The sequence below is a fragment of the Homarus americanus genome, unplaced genomic scaffold (genome assembly GCF_018991925.1).
Source record: "Homarus americanus isolate GMGI-L3 unplaced genomic scaffold, GMGI_Hamer_2.0 scaffold36734, whole genome shotgun sequence".
Taxonomy (NCBI): Eukaryota; Metazoa; Arthropoda; class Malacostraca; order Decapoda; family Nephropidae; genus Homarus; species Homarus americanus.
Genome location: NW_024733126.1, coordinates 7,176,657 through 7,193,754, shown reverse-complemented (window position 1 = coordinate 7,193,754; position 17,098 = coordinate 7,176,657). Strand labels below are relative to the sequence as shown.

Below are 17,098 nucleotides of genomic sequence, written 5' to 3'. Positions count from 1 at the left end.
GACAGTTATTACAGTACATGTACTGTAATACTATTACTGTATAGGGAATTGTTTTTTATTGAGGTGTGTTCTTTTTCTCACGACTGACAGCTGTGCGGGAAACCACCAACTACACCTGTTGGGTCCGCAACAGTGTAGGGGGGGACAGTCTCACGCACCAGGTGGTGGCAGTCACCACACCTCCGCCGCCCACCCTCAACCTCGCCCATCCCACCCACTATGCCCTTAACCTCACCATTACCTCAGCTGGTGATGGAGGGGCTCCCATCCTTGGTCAGTACAGATTAAATTTATAGAACAGTAACTTTTTATTTTTATTAATACGTACTGCAGCAGCCTCAGAATTGCATCACAATAATGACTGATTTACTGTACAATATATTTATTATACAGTATACTGTATAAGTTATTGTGTGAATGAAGCTTTTCATCTGCAGAAGTAATATTTGTTCTTGTTCATTATTTATCTTATTGTTCTCTGAAATCAGGAGAGCATCTGTCACATCTGCCTCATACCTTTTATTTACATTAAGGTCACCCTCTACCTGCCCATGCTTGTGGGCTCGGGGCAGGGAGCTCAAGCTCATTTTTTTTTCTTTATCAAAGAACAATTTATGAAAAGTATCATAGATCAAAACAGTAAATTCAAAGTTCTGCATCATAAAAAATTATGCAAACTATGGCAGGGGAAGTTCCTGGAGTCACACGTTAAGAAACAGTTCAGAAGTAAATCCATAAAATTTGGCTCCCTAGTAAAAAATAATATCCATTCACTGCCAACCACAGTGAAAGGGTCTAATATTTTTCTGTTCATGGCAGCTTGCCAATAAAACTTGATACTCCACTAAGGCCAAATACAGTAATATCTCCGTTAGCCGGAAACCCTTAAACCCAGAACTCTCCGATAGCCGGAATTGAAATTTTCTCAGAAAATCGTTCCTAAAGCCGTAATTTTCCGGAAAATTACAACTCTGGGAACGATTTTCCGAGGGGCAGATTTTCCAGAAAATTCTTAGAAAAATTTCCCGATACCAGGAAAATTCCAGGGATGGGGGAGATTTTTCGGGTTAGAGAGAGAGTCGTCTCATATCCAGAAATCTCTCATTCCAGGAAGTGCTCTGCACCAATTGTTCCAGCTAATGGGGATATCACTGTATAAATTTATCAAATTGCTTAACACCTGGTCTGGTATTCATTAGCTCTGCTGTCAGTTTTAGTCTAGATTACCCAAATTAAATAGACTTATCAACACAAATTGATCTATATAACTTGATGGAGCTCTCTGATAATGGTTGACTGGTCACATTTAGAAGAAGAGAGAAACTGGCAATTGTGGTTGTGAAACAGATCAGCCAGCCACTCATAGATAAGACCATAGGCCTGGGAGAGCATTGTTCTGTTGTTGAAAATTATATATTAGATTTTGATTCACGATTCAGGTGATAATGGGGGAAATTCCACGCTTTACCCCATTATAAAAGTTAAAGTGGGCTCCATAGGCTTACACTAGACATGGCCACCTTCACAGTCCCAGGTGTAGGGGAAATAAAAATAAATTGTTGATTTTCAGTTTTATAATATGTAATTTGTTGTCCCTTCCAGCTTGAAAATTTACAACCCCTTGCCTCTTAAAAAAGTCGATGTTATACCCCTGTTCATGCACGGTTCAGAATTACTATACTTCAGGTGGGAATACCTGTAGCTTTACTTTCAAAGCCACGAAAGCAAGAACAATACTGTATCATCAGGAACACAGGGGAATGGGAAAACCTCCCCCCAAAAACACACACCTCCTTCTTTAACTTACTATACTTCACTAAAACCTTGACCTTACACAGGATATACGGTGCACCATCGCCAACGGGCTGGTGAGTGGGTAGAGACGGGAGCAGACCCTGGCGTGAAAAGTGTGATGGTACGATGGTTGCCTTGTGGCGCCCCTCACCACCTCTACCTCACAGCCTGGAACACCCATGGCACCAGCACCCCAAGCCCCGTCCTTGTCACCAACACCCTCGGCAGCCGTGAGTACAATCCGCTGTTCATTCTTATGAGTAATGAACTGTTGTTTTCTTTCCCTCAGCTAAACCTTACCAATAAGTAGCGTCATGTCTGGGAACTTACCGGTAGGAGTGCATGATTACTTTTGACCGTGAATGTACATGGTAATACCAGAACACTTGACCTACAATTGAAAAACTCAAATATTGTGTCATAAGAAATTGCATATTAAGTAGGGTTTACTGCATTATAATTTAGTTCACACCACATACACATTGTTGAGCTGGCTTGACCAAAAAGATAGATGTTGTATTCTCTTAATACTCAGTACTCTGTACCACCATTGCGCTCAGGAACCATAATAAAATGGCTTTGTCATATGAGTTAACATCACAGGTCATATGCATAACTACCTGATGAAAAACACTTCACTCTCTTGTTACTTTGCAGCTCCAGGTCGGCCTGATCCAGCAAGATTAGTTGAGGTAAACTCAACGTGTGTTACTCTTCGTCTCTATGTCTGGCCTGAGTTAGGCTGCCCTGTCACACACTGGAAGGTAATATTATATTGATAGGCAGTGCATTGAATTCAAACAATATCAAACATAATAGTCTGCATCCAACTGTATCTAGAAATTTCTTAGAATTCGAATTTATTATGTTGTAAATAAGTTTTATGGAGAAATATTGAATTAAATGTATTAACCACAGTAGAAGTATTCAGGTGTATGTGGAACAAATTACTAATCATTATGTGAACCACAGAAAATAAAAGATTATTTCAACAAGATGCAGACATAAGCAAGTTTCCACATTTTAAATCAAGGCATGACAAGTTTTTCTACACGAGACAGCATATTTTATTGATAAAAGCTTTTCATCTTTACTTCCAAACTTCCTGTTATTATCTTCTTTCTATGCCTCTCCATTCTGCATCTTGAAATATTTTCCTCTACTCCATCATTTGATTCCATTAATCTTGAAAATTTTCCTCCCAGGTACTGTCTCTTCTGCTTTTATAACTATTATTCTAATTTTGCCTTTTATTCTGTTTGTTGTATTCCTGTCTCCTCTCCTTATTTATTTATAGTTTTATTATACCGTTTTCAGTATCTTCAAAATCACTTGTTACCTTTCTTCTCATATCCTGTTCCTTTACTGGTTTAATTTCTCCAAGGTTTTTCTCTATGCTACTTTAATTTCTCTGTAATGCCATACACCCAACCCTACAATGTATATATGTTCTCTATATTTCCTTTACAACCTCAATACTTTTCTAGTTTTAAATATGTTTTTATTTAATCTCTGCCTCACTCGTCACAACTATAATAAAAAAGTAAATAAGTTCCTCCATACAAGAGTTTCATTTTCTCTTATGGCAACAAAGAAAACTGGTGTAAATAAACTTTGAATGAGTTTAAAGGTTTGTCCGTAGTATTAAAGAGGCCAAAGAAGTATTACTTTAATTAAATGGCTAATAATAACAATGATAGTAGTAATAATAATATAGTTCAGTTGCGAGAGAAACGTCATAGAAGAAAAGTGTTTTAGAATTGTATGAATTATTGACTGTAAAGATAAAATTTCAAGTTTGGATAATAATAATAAATAATAATAATGTAATTGGTATTAGTAGCAGTAGTTGTATTAGTAATAGTAACTATGTATTGAATAATAATCATGTAGTTAATTCAGGACAGAGTTATATTAAATAAATTAATCTTTGCTATAAAAAGGTTAATCAATAAACGTTTAGATAATGGAACTTTTGTAGATTTTTGCTCAATGAATTCTACATTACAGATTATTAGCAAGAAATTTATAAGAATAAATGGATTTCAGGATTATTGGGAACCCGAGTACAATATATTGGTTTGTTTAGATTAGATTAGGATATGTTAGCTAGGTAGGTTAGATTAGATTAGGTTTAATTAGGTTAGGTTAGATTAGTTTAGGTTTGCCTAGGTTAGGTTAGATTAGGTTAAGTTAGGTTTGGTTAAGTTACGTTAGGTTCCCCTTCATCATGCACCTGCACCTGCACATTTCATTAGCTAGACAACATACATAACTAGTATTATTACAGTTACAGCCACAACTCGGTTAGAGCAATTTTGTGTTTACTGTTAGTTATATCTTGTCAATAGGAACAACATTTTGTAATACCATTTCCGTCGCAAATGGAAATTAACCGAAAGTTAATTCAATTAAGAAAATAACGTAAATCTGCAGTCATCGCAGTCATCGCGTATCATCTGTTTGTTTACAACTGACCCACTCAGTCTGAGCATTCTCCCACATCCACAAAAAACGTAAAATTACACCATGATGCTTCAACAAAGATGCTTTCATTGGTACCAAATATCAAAATAAGTACTTTCTGTTTAATATGGCTGGGATGGCTAAGAAATTAGGTATAGTTAGGTAGGTTTCTTTGGTTTGTTGGGTCAGGTTGTATGGGGGGTGATAAGTCCAAAACGACTTATTTCCAATGGAAATGAAGTTCAAATTCAAATTAATCACACCAAATACCATGAGAAAAACTAAAATTTGTGGTCAAACAGTAGTTGTGGCTTAAACTGTAAATTGACCACATAATTGATCTACATATGCCTTAATTACAGGTAATTGTAAAATAACACTACTAAATGAATGTTGAATGTTAGCCCATTGTAATGACTAATTTTACACACACACACATATGCATCAAATGAAACAATTTGGTACAAAATGTTTTATTTGCAGCACCTTTACCTGTTAAACTAAAATTTCATTGTTTTTTTTTATTGCTTTGCTTGGCAGGTGGAACTTGGCAGTGAGGAAGCTGAGGTGTCCTGGGCACCATTGTATGCACATGTGACTCGGGACACCACAGATCTAGGATTATGTGACCTCACGTCAGCCTCCTGGCACCTCCTCCGAATCACTGCTGCCTCTACTGCAGGGGACACATCTATTGTGTACCGTGTGGCTACCAAGGACCATAGTGGAGGTCAGTAGTGTAATCAAAACAACTATTCTGCATTTATAATAAATACCTCATCCTGGAAAAAATCTCCTTTTGTTCTATTTTATAGGTTTTGAATAAATGGGGAATTACAGTACGTATATGAATTTCTTAATGCTTACTGCCTTATCACATGATGATGCAACTCAGCTGGCTGAAGATCCATTGATTATAATAATTTTGTCTCTTCGGAAAGCCAGTCTTTGCTTTTACAAGGTCAGGACAAGTGACTAAGTGACCTGGTGGAAAGGGAATCAGAATAAGGGACTATGGTTTATGTTAGTTAATTGTCATGATGTTTTTTATTTACCTTTCTGGCTGGAAGCATCCTAGAGTATAGGGGTTGGCTGTTAAATATCTATCAATGGAGTTTTGTGGAATTCCATTGTTCACTTTTATGGGAGATTGTCCCTAGTGGTGTACACTACCACAGTTGTGTGCTTTTTGGTGGGTTTCCTTTGTGAGGCCACCAATCAACACTGTGAATCAGCTTGTAAGCATATCCAAGAATACATTGGAAGGGTTAATCCTGATCCAATTTCAGCAAGAGTAGTCTTAGGGCCCCCTATATGTAACTCACATGTTCATGTTTGTAATCTAACACGTTAGCATCTTAAAAGTTCACTCTCACAGGACCTCTCCAGAGCAACATTTGTCAGTGACTAATTAGCTTCCTTCAAGGGTATTTATTTATTATTTTTCTCAGATTTGTCTTTATTGAAGAAACCTTAGAAAAATATAAAACTAACGTGGTCACTACAAGTTATTTCGGGAAATTAAGAACCAAGCGGACTGTGAAGAGCTGCAGAAGGACCTCTGTGGGCTCCAGGAATGGTCGAAGGAATGGCTGCTGAGATTCAATGTCACGCAGTGTAGAGGATGCACCTGGGGCGTCTTAAGTGAGGCGTACCATATGTCCCCACGGGATGAAGAAAATGTACTAGTTGAGACTGTGTGTGAGAAGGACCTAGGTGTGTATGTTGACAATGAGCTGAAGTTCTCGGGCCATTGTGAGAAGAAGGTAAATCAGGCAAATAAATTATTGGGTCTTATAAGAAGGTCGTTCAGATATCTAGACGGTCCGTCCCTCGTGACGATCTTCAGGAGTGAAGTGCTTCCCCATCTGGAGTACTGTCACCCCATCTGGTCCCCGAGATATGCTAGGGACTGTCAGTTGGTTGAAAATGTTCAAAGGAGGGCCACCAAGCTGGTGCCTGCACTTCGGCATCTCAGCTACCCTGCGAGATTGGAGCGCCTGAACTTGCCTAGCTTATACTACAGACGGGCAAGGGGGGACCTAGTTGAGGTTTATAGGCATCTCAGGGGGCACTACTCAGTTGAGTGTCCTTACTTGGAGCTGGCGGACGCTCGCCCCACAAGGGGTCACAGCTCAAGATTGAAGAAGCCGCAAGTCCGGAAAACCGTGAGGGCAAACTTTTTCGGAGTGAGGGTTGTAAACTCTTGGAACAATCTACCAGAAAGTGTTGTGACGGCACCGAGTGTGAGCTCTTTCAAGAGAAGACTTGACCAACACTGGAGCGGGTTCAGGTACATTCAGGAGCCGGTTGCCCAGTATTTGCCAACAGTGCGTGACAGAGACGTGACCGATCGCCCGGGCGGCTAGCGAGCCGACCTTTTGGTGAAGAATATAAAGGAAAAGAGTCGTGACCGATCGCCCAAGCGGCTAACAAGCCGATCAGTGGCGAAGGATAAAAAGTAAAAAAGTAAAAGTAAAACCAGTCATGCATTCTTAGGCTCAACAGGAAATTTTTCAATGGAGGACCTGAGGAAGCCTCCATGAAAATTACTTTCTTCTTCACTCTTGCCTCAGGGAAGTGAGCTTCATGGGCTGATGAGGAGTGGGGGTTCCATTTATTTCTGTCCACACTTCTCATAGGTCAGTCGTAATCCGAGTCTGAAATTTATGTTAAAGAATTAGAAACTAAAATTTAAGCATAAGGCAAATTTTCAAGCTTCAAAATGGGATTGTGGTTTTCATTATTCACCATGTCTCGGTAAAGTGAATAAATCTCACTTTAATCAGTAATTTACACCCATTAAAAAATTATTCGGCACCCTTACGGCATGATACAATATGACACGGGTGCCGAATAATTTTTTAGTGGGTGTACATGAAGGATATCTCTCTCTTATATTTTTAGTTTAATTTCCAAGGCATATTTGGTCCTTGATGAGGTATTGTAGTGTTAATTTTCTATGTCTACTGTCTCCCTAAAACTCTCCTCAACTAACAGTCAGAGATACTTAATTCACAATTTGTTGTGGCAGGATCCATTACAGCTGAGCCAGTACAGGAGGTGCTGGTGGGCAGCCCAGAAGTAGCAACTGGCTGGTTAGATGCTCATGTGGTGGCAGGGGTGGTGAGTGCTCTGCTACTGGCTGCAGCTCTCATCATTTGTGTCTGCGTAGCTGTCAGGAGACGAAGGTATGGTGGCTACAGGTGAGTTTCCATTAAAGGTGGTGCAAAGTTTTAATTATCATGAAATTGTTTTGGATTTGTACCTTATCTTAGCATAACAAAATTATTCATAGTAAAATTGGGAACTGTGATCAACTGCCATTGTGAAAAGCCTATTAAATTTTTGCTGACTCAAAATGACTGTCACTGTCATGTTCCCTGAGTACAGTACAGTATATCAGTGCCATTTTCATATTCTTCAAGTTCTTTCTTGTATATTCTCACAGTTTTCTCTGTTAACATTGATTTCTTCATTGACATTTGTGATTTCACAAACACATCTTGGATAATAACTGATATTACATGATTACAACCTACTAATGAACACTTTTATTATTTATCTAAAGATGAATTCCAGTACTGTATACATGAGCAGCAGCACTACATTAAGGTTTACAAATATTTCAAGTCATCATCATACAGGAGGTCATATTATCCTACTGTACATATAGACCAAGAGGCTTGCCATATTTTCAATGGTCTTGTTGAGAGTAAATTTATATTCTGTCTCTGATCATCAAGCAATTGAAAATTTATTTTCTGTCTGGTCAGCAGAAAGGGTGAGAGCCTGGACAATAAGGGCGGTGGAGAAGAAGACAATGCTCGCAACTCTGAGATCACCCGCACTCACCTGTACTCTCCTACGCCCACCAAAAAGCCCCGAGGCTCATTAGCTTCTCTGAAAACTCAGGATGACACGTCAGACCCTTATGAGATTTGCCCTTATGCCACTTTCAGGTACTTATGAAATGCTTTGTTGCTGAATCTCTCAAGTTATTTAATTCTGGACCCATAAGGCTCCTCTTAGTTTTTCATTATTGTTTAAATGTAAATATTTGAATGATAATAAATTGATTTACTTAATTTTACATTGAGTAATACAGTATCTGCCATAATGATATAAAAGAATTGTTCACCTTGTGCATATCAGATCTGTTTCTCGATTTTCTTCAACCTCATCTCTTGGTTTCACTTTCTGTTAATTATCTTGCAATATTAAAATTCATTCACCTCACCTCCTCTTCTATCTCTCCCTCTGAGTTCCCTTGGTCTTGTACTTAGCGTGGGAAGTTCGGAGGGTACTTTAGAGTATGGTCTGTCCCTGCACACTATGAACCCTCGCGACTGTCTCGACCACCCTGTCCACAGTGATCGACACACTCAGCAGTCACCTGCATATGGCCAGATTGGAAGGCAGCGATCTCAGTCACATTATAAAGAAACAGGTATTTAACATTGTGGATATATTTATGAGCATAATTGTTGACTAGTCATATTACTTGTATTGATTTTATACATACAGAACAAGACCATTCTGTACTGTAGAGAATCTTCTTGAGACAATTAGAAAATGCTGCAGACAATTTTAAATGTTGGTTTAAGTGTTACAGTAAAGAAACTTCATGGATTGGAAGTTTTTGTTGCATCACATCAGTTTCAAGGGGGACATTTATTTTTTTTCTATCATGGCATAGCTGGATGTTAGTGAGGGTGCCAGTTAACTTTGTATGCTGAATGCAAAAGTACCAACCAAAGGCTACTTTTTATCATGACTCAGAGTTGATCATGGTATTTCTAGATTTAGCATTCTATCTGCAAGCCACACCTGAACACCTTCTTGTACAGCAGATCTGTTTTTCCTGCACATTGTGCAACAGTCTGAGTTTTAATATTAACACTGGTTGAATTATGAGGATACAGTATATTTTAAAATCGGGTACCAGTGCATCAGTCCATGCAAGATATCATTACAGACGTTGTATCACTATGTAAGCCTACAGTATTCAGGTAAGGTTATTTATTGTATCTAAGTACTGTAATAACAAATACTATGAGTAATTTTTGTAAGAAATTGCCTTTTACTTTACCATTTTCTCATAAACATGTCTGTCCATCAAATTGCAATTACCGGTACATATACAGTAATATGTACATGTCTAATAAATCCTGGGATGTTCATTAAAAACAAACTAGTTTTGTGTAGCATTACTCGAACAGTCTGAAATCTCAGAATAACTCTAATCTAACAATAACCAGATTTCTACTATAAACATCTAGAATAGCTCAAGCTGGACCCAGTCATTCAGGAAGCTACAGCAATGCTGAGTGGGTACCTATGACACTGGGTAGGACAGCTCCCTCACACCACACCACACCACTCGCACCCAGTCATTAGGTTATTGGATGTGTAATCACTTGCAAAATGATTTGAAATGTGAAAAATATTCACTCTTAACCTATAAAACACATACAGTATTCGAACTAAATGAGGAATTCAAACAAATAAATTTTATGGCTTGAGGTTGAAGAAGCCACAAATCCAGAAAACTGTGAGGGCAAACTTTTTCAAAGTGAGAGTTGTGAACTCTTGGAACAACCTGCCGGAGAGTGTTGTGATGGCACCGAGTGTGATCTGTATCAAAACAAGACTTGACAAGCACTGGAGCAGGTTCAGATACATTCAGGAGACAGTACATGCCCAGTACTTCCCGACAGTATGTAACAGACGTAATCGACCACCCAAGCAGCTAACGAGCCGATCAGTGGCAAAGAGGATAAAAGTGAAAACAGTAAAAAGTAACTCATGGAAATTGGAGAATGAAGTGTGGGGAGTTGTTACTGAAGAACTGGTTTATAACAGTATCAAATAAAGTGTAATTTACACAGTGAAGATAATGTATTGTTGAGCATCATGACTTGATATACTGTACTCCTATGTTTTAGGACAAACAAATAACTCTTAAATCTCTTGTTTTGAACACAAGCTGTCATAGAGGACTGAGTGACCAATGGCTTACTACTAGTCAACTGGGGTAAATTTGAAAAGCCTGGGAGTACACATTTGCAGATTACCCGGTATTCTAAATCAGCGGCACATTATAAAATGGTGATGTAGATGGAAGCAGTGGGATGCACAATATATTATAAAGCTAGCATGTTTGTAAATCATGAAATAGAAATACGTATAGTACTGTATATTGAAGAGATAATGGTACTGTGATATCCACTTTAGCCGGAACAATTGGTGCAGAGCACTTCTCAGAATGAGAGATTCTCGGATAAAGAGATGACTCTCTCAAATCTGAAATTTTTCCAGGTACCTGTATAACTTGGAAAAAGTTTCTCAAATTTTTCTGGAAATTGCACATTATTTCATCCCTGGATTTGCTCCCAGACCAAGAAAAGATTTGAAGAGACTTTCCAGAATTTTTAACCTTGGAATTTGTTCACAAACCTGGAAAAAATTGGAATCTCAATTCAGCTATTGGAGAGTTCTGGATAACAGGGATTCTGGCTAACTGAGATATTACTATTATAGTTTGATAATAATATCAGGATAACTGAGACCAAAGGCTGCTGTAATGATATGTTGGATGTGTAACTGAAATACATCCAGTACTTCATTCATGCATTAATACAGTTTACATTAAGTGATATTCCTGTTTGCTACTCTCCTCTAGAGATTGCCTACATCACGAACCGAAACCGTGGAGAGTATGGCAGCCGCCCAAAGTCCATTCCTGGAGCACAGCCTCCTTCAGCAACACCAATACCTGCTGTAGGGACTACAGAACAGAGGATGTGGTCTGAAGAATCTGTGAAGGATACACGCACTCGCCCACATCGCTCCAGAAGTCGCTCAAGAGGTGAGTAAATTACAAAGGATACTGTATACCATACTGTATTCAGTATTGTTTTTCACTTGACAAATATTTTTCTTAAAACTGCGAGTCTGGTCTTTATACAAATGAAAATTAATTGGTTTCACAGCAGAAGCTACAAGACGTGACTCCAGTACTGAAAGTAACGATGCCTCATCACCTGTGCAACAGCGGCAGCATTACCAACAGCCACAAATGCCACCACAGCAACATCACCAGCTTCATACACAACAGCTGGCCTCACAACAGCAAGCAACAGTGCGTGTAGGGCCCCATCCGCTGCCGCCTGTCCGCCATGCCAGGTAGTCTCAGGTAGTGGAGGCTGAGCTATGTAGGTGGACCGTGGCTGGCACAGCTCGCACCATTCCCTTTACCCTTCCTTCATGCTCTAGAAATAGTTATTTACCCACTGATAGACTGTCTTTGCTGCATGTTTACAGCTTGTAAGGTGACCATAAGTGGATTCACATAAAACACAGATGAGTAATTGCCTGTATGTTGGCCTAGCGAGTTAATGCTAGGCATTTACATACCTAGGTATAAAGCTAGACGTTGCATTCTGGACTTTATCACAAAAATTGTCTTTTATTAATATTTTACTTATATTTATTTCTCTAACTGGGGAGGCTCTGATAGGCAAAAGAATGTATCCTCATAAATATTTCATAAAATGCTGTATGTCTTGGCATTAGGACATAAAGTTTTTTACATTCACTGACTCAACTGTGCCATATAATTACCTCAGTTTCATTAAGTGATAGGACTTTTCTTAGTTTTTCTTCAATATACGTATTTATGCAACATGCAGTAGTATTGTATACAGTATATAAAACATTTGGTACATATACTGTGACAAAAGTATTTGATGTACAATATCTACTCCAGAAATAAGGATAGCTAACATTAGAAAAATATATATTTTACTAAATACTGTACATATACTGTACAGTATATTTTCATAACAAAGTTCATTTAGATGAGAGTTTCTTTACCATGTACAGTAAATGCCAAAAAGTGAATAACTCAAATTGTAGTGTTGTCTTTCTCTTGTTAGTTCTATTACAGATCAAACCCCTCCTGCCTGATAAAAGACTAACTAACAACAGGCTGAGTTACTTGACTGTGAAAGTGATTACCAGTTCCAAGTCGTAGTATGGGTATGACACTCACTCACTCAATAATGGGTCATAATCAAATAAACACTTCTGTAATGTAAAAAAATGAAAAAAAACAAAAAATTGGATTTTTTATACTAACACTTTGGACTACTGTACTGTACTGTACTGTATGTGGATTTCATGTGGAGGAAAAGAGGCAAGATACACTTCTGAAAGATATCACAATTAGGGAAGGTCTGCCTAGCCTGGAACTCGAAAAAATGACTGAAACTGAGTGGATGGAGTCCTGGAATTGCATTATGACTGATAAGGATGAAAAGCAAAGTTCAACATGTTAGGGAAATGTCAGACTCGTACTATGAATTTATGTAGTGTCTGTTGCTTCTAATGCCACCTTTAGGGCTGTGATTGTAGTGGGGAGATATTACCATGCTAATAAATGGATTAATCCCAGCTGTTAATGTCAGAGGTTGTGGGTTTTCAATCTGTATAGAGTACCTTGGGGATTAATCCAGAAAGTATAGATAGTTGAATCCTATCATGTGTACAGAACCCTAATAGTTAATATCAAGTTCATATGTGTTACAAAAATAGACATACAGGTACTGCATTCCAGTACTTTATCCTAATTAACTTTACTATTGCTTTAATATTTATATAAATTACTAATTAAAAAAAGAATAGATTTTTATGATTTCTAAATGTTCTGCATGATACTGTACCAACTTAGTTTGTGTGATGTCTCAGAGTGCGGAGTGACTCTTCCTCGAGTGAGACTTCTCCCCTGACCCCTCCCAGGCCCCTTCATCCACCTTCGGCTTTCTCCGACTCAAGGGAACTCTCTGAGGCAGAGTGTGACAGAGAAATGTCACAGGCACAAGGCAGTAATGTGAGTAATGCTTCAGCTTCAAGAAGAAGTACTGGTAAGTGTGGAAATGATAACATGCCCGCTGAGCTGACTGTATTGTTGCAGCGGTATGAGCAGCAGCAGCAGAATACTCAACTGAAGCATCAACAAAAACTGAACCAAGGGTCCCAAAAAAACCCTTATAGTATTAATGTGTAACACTAGATGTAGGGTATTACATGTTTCTATCTCGAATTCAGAAGAAAATGTATATATTTTTTACAATATATTAAGAGGAGCTCAATCCCCTGGTACTGATAAATGTTTTATCTACTACAAGTATGTAAATATTATTCTATATGGTTTTAGTAGATCATTATGTATTGTCAAACTGTTCATCAATAAAAAATTAAATATATTTCTTCTATTATTCAGTGTACATGAATGTGCAGATAGTAATAAGATTTAAAGTCAAATACAGTTGGTCCTCATATTACGCGGTCCCGCATTCCGCGTTTCACCGTTAACGCGGTGCCTTGCCAGAACCTAACATTTTCACATTCCGCGGTCATGAACCCCATTACGCGGAGAGCGGCTGGCAAGCCGCGCCATTTTTGGATCCAAACCTCCCGCCATCCGCCATGTTGTGTAAGAGGCGCGAAAATGGTGCGCACAAGGTCGCCCAGTCATCAAAACATGACCAGTTCTTCACCCGCCACCCACTACAGCCGGCCCAAGTCAGTGATAGTGATAATTATAGTGAGGATATGGACTTATATGAACTTTGGGGGGTTTGACAAAGAGGCCCTGCAAGCCTCTGTGGTGGATAGTGATACAATTGATACAAGTGATACAGGTGAGGGCCAATAATCTGCCCTCTGCCTCGGAACCAACCGCCCATCCCCGTGTGCCCAGCCATCTTTTCTACTAATGTAAGTGTTAAAAAACCTAATATTATTTATATTTCTCTTAATTATTAATTGTGTGTGCATGCCATCATAAAGTTAAGATAATATTTTTACTACAACATAGTTGTGTGTCGTCAAAAAGTGGAGTTTGGGGATCGGCCCGGACTCCATTTCAATTAATCCCATATGTTATGTTATTCACTTTACGCGTTTCTCACTTTCCGCGGTACCCTCCGGGTTACATTAACCGCGTAATATGAGGACCAACTGTACAAGTACAGAATATGTATTGTGAGCTTGAACCTTAATAAACAGTGACTATATCTAGACAGTGTGTAAAACTGTCCACTGAAGATCAGTTAAATCTTTGTTGTATAAAATAAACTGTTCCAAAATGAAAAGAGGAGTAATAAGAGATCTGAATGGAAGTGTTAAATATTCCGCAATGTGATAGATAATGATGGTTCATGTTTTTCACTGAAGGGGTGCATGTATTAATTTGTATGCAAGGTGGCCTTTTTCTTGTTGCTAGTAGAATAACTTAGTGAACCAAAGGTAAGAACACGACTATAATTGTCAACACAAGCACTCTTAATGAATGTCTGAACAATTTACAAAGTTTAAACAAGTTCTTTTAAATTTTTTCACAATCTCATCTTAGATATCTTGCTTAAGTGTTATTTTCAATACTAAAAACTTAATATAAAAGGTAGAAATGATGAATAATAAAGTATTACTGTATTAAGGTTACTGTACTCAGACCACACACAGTAAGACTAGTGATGGTGAGTCGGCTACAAGTCAGCCAGGTTTTGAGCATATTTTGACTACTTTTCAGTTCAAATTTGGAATGTTAAACTACCCAGTATGTCTTCAACAGAGTGAAGCAGTGTGTCTCCTGAAGAAATCCTATGTAAGTTTTACTGTACAAGTATTTATAGTGAGTACAGTACCGATCCTGCAATGGGGATACTTTTGAAATTGTAGTTAAGAAACGTTTTCTTTTTAAAGGATACCGGTAGTACTGTAAATGTATACTGTACTGTACAATTTACACTTATTAATAAAATTTTGAAATTTTTTAAATTATGTTTTAAATCTGACCTTATCAAAATAAAATATCAATAATTACCAGTACCTGAAGCCACCTCACTAGGTACTGTATAACTATTCATCACCCTTGTTCTTTAATTGGCTGAATCCCTCAACCAACCAAGAGGGTCATAGAACCTGCTCAATCTCTGGGAATAACTGCCACATTAACAGAAAAAAGCAGCACCAATCACAAATGGTAACTGCCCTAGTTATGGAGGCTCCTGGTTGAGAGAATTGTTATTAATCTTTCCCAAGACCCCATTTTTACTGTACCACCGAGCTGAGCCTCCAAACTACGGAAAATCTCTTCAAGGAAGTCAAAACAACTAACACAAACACTCTATTGTACTTCACATCCTGAAAGTAACTCTTCCAAATGCAGTGTACCCAGAGACCCTCCCAGGGGCCCCACCAAGGGTCCCACAGGACCCAATGGCATGCTTGTCCCTTGCTGAGCTATGATTGGTGGACTATTCTTTTAACCCACCAAATTTCAGCCAGTAGGAGAAGAGAGCAGTCAGTCAGCACAACACCCCAACTTATGATTTCCTGTTGGATATTACTCTCCGTTACCTTCTTAAAAATGCGATGGGACTGGAAATTTAATAAATAGGTGGTGTATTTATATAACGTTGCCTTTCCCAGAGATCTAAGTAACGCAAAACTAATGCACCCAGGGGCCCTCCTTGGGTCAGCGGTGTGCCCAGAAATGCACCCAGGAACTCTCCCAGGGGCGACGACACCTCAAGGGACCCTTCTAAAGGTGGCGGAGCCTCCAGCACCCTCCCAGGGGCAGCAGCGCCTCAAGGGGAACTCCCAGCGATGGCGGCACACCCAGGGGCCCTCCAAGCAGTGGTGGCGCTCCCAGGGGCTCTCCTAGTGGTGTGGCATTCCCCAGGGGCTTTCCCTGGAGTGGTAGCTCCATGAGTGCCCACTCAGAGGCGCAGTCGCCCCCAGGGACACTCCCAGAAGAGGTTGCGGCCTCAGGGAAAATCCCAGGATCTGCAGTGCCCACAAGGACCCTCGCAGAAGCCAACTCAGGGGCGGCGACGCCTCCAGGGACCGCCCCCAGGGGCCACTCAAGAGAGGTGACGACCCCAGGGACCCTCTTAGAAGCGGTGGCACCTCCACAGGCCGCCCTACCATCCGCCGTGCCCCCACAGACCCTCCCACGGGCGCTGACGTCCTCAGGAAACCTCCAAGGAACAGTGCGACCCCCAAAGACCTTCCCAGGTGTGGCAGTACCCCGTGGGACCTTCCCAGGGGCCGCCGCGTCCACAAAGACCCTCCCAGATGCGGCGGCTCCCCAAGAGACCCTCCCAAAAGCAGCGGCGATCCAAGGGACCCACCCACGGGCGGCGGAAACAACAGGGACCCTCCTAGGGGCCCTACCAAAAATCCTCTGGGACCCTATGTCATGCTTGTTCGTTGTGTCTTATATATTACATACTTCCATCAGTCCCTTGCTGAGCTATGATTGGTAGACTATTTTTTTAACCCACTAAATTACAGCCAATAGGAGAAGAGAGCAGTCAGTCAGCACAACACCCCAACTAATGATTTCCTGTTGGATATTACTCTCCGCTACCTTCATACAATTGCGATGAGACTGGAAATTAAATAAATTAGGTGGTGTATTTATTTAACTTTGCCTTCCCAGAGTTCTAAATAACGCAAAACTAATGCACCCAGGGGCCCTCCTTGGGTCAACGGTGTGCCTAGAAGCGGTAGCACACTCAGGAACTCTCCCAGGGGCGACGACACCTCAAGGGACCATTCTAAAGGTGGCGGAGCCTCCAGCACACTCCCAATGGCAGCGGCGGGTCTCAAGGAGAACTCCCAGTGTCGGCGGCAACCCCAGGGGCCCTCCGAGCAGTGGTGGCGCTCCCAGGGGCTCTCCTAGTGGTGTGGCTTTCCCCAGGGCCTTCCCTGGATTGGTGGCTCCATGAGTGCCCACTCAGGGGCGCAGTCGCCCCCAGGGACA

At 40.0% G+C, this 17,098-nt stretch overlaps 1 protein-coding gene across 6 annotated transcripts in view; it reads left to right on the top strand.

Annotated features, from left to right (window-relative positions):
• LOC121869315 (Down syndrome cell adhesion molecule-like protein Dscam2) overlaps window positions 1-13,529 on the top strand; it is a 53,789-nt gene extending 40,260 nt beyond the window's left edge. For 2 of the 6 annotated variants that reach the window (XM_042370575.1, XM_042370573.1), the window contains exons 23-32: window positions 91-273; window positions 1,839-2,024; window positions 2,452-2,558; window positions 4,801-4,990; window positions 7,295-7,466; window positions 8,037-8,222; window positions 8,547-8,710; window positions 10,946-11,131; window positions 11,256-11,448; window positions 13,012-13,529. In XM_042370575.1, the coding sequence (XP_042226509.1) occupies window positions 91-273; window positions 1,839-2,024; window positions 2,452-2,558; window positions 4,801-4,990; window positions 7,295-7,466; window positions 8,037-8,222; window positions 8,547-8,710; window positions 10,946-11,131; window positions 11,256-11,448; window positions 13,012-13,330 (1,886 nt within the window). In that variant the 3' untranslated portion in view covers window positions 13,331-13,529. Of the gene's footprint in view, window positions 1-90; window positions 274-1,838; window positions 2,025-2,451; window positions 2,559-4,800; window positions 4,991-7,294; window positions 7,467-8,036; window positions 8,223-8,546; window positions 8,711-10,945; window positions 11,132-11,255; window positions 11,459-13,011 lie in introns of all 6 variants that reach the window. The other 4 variants (XM_042370574.1, XM_042370577.1, XM_042370576.1 and 1 more) reach the window with 4 other exon arrangements.
• The last annotated feature ends 3,569 nt before the right edge of the window (window positions 13,530-17,098 follow it).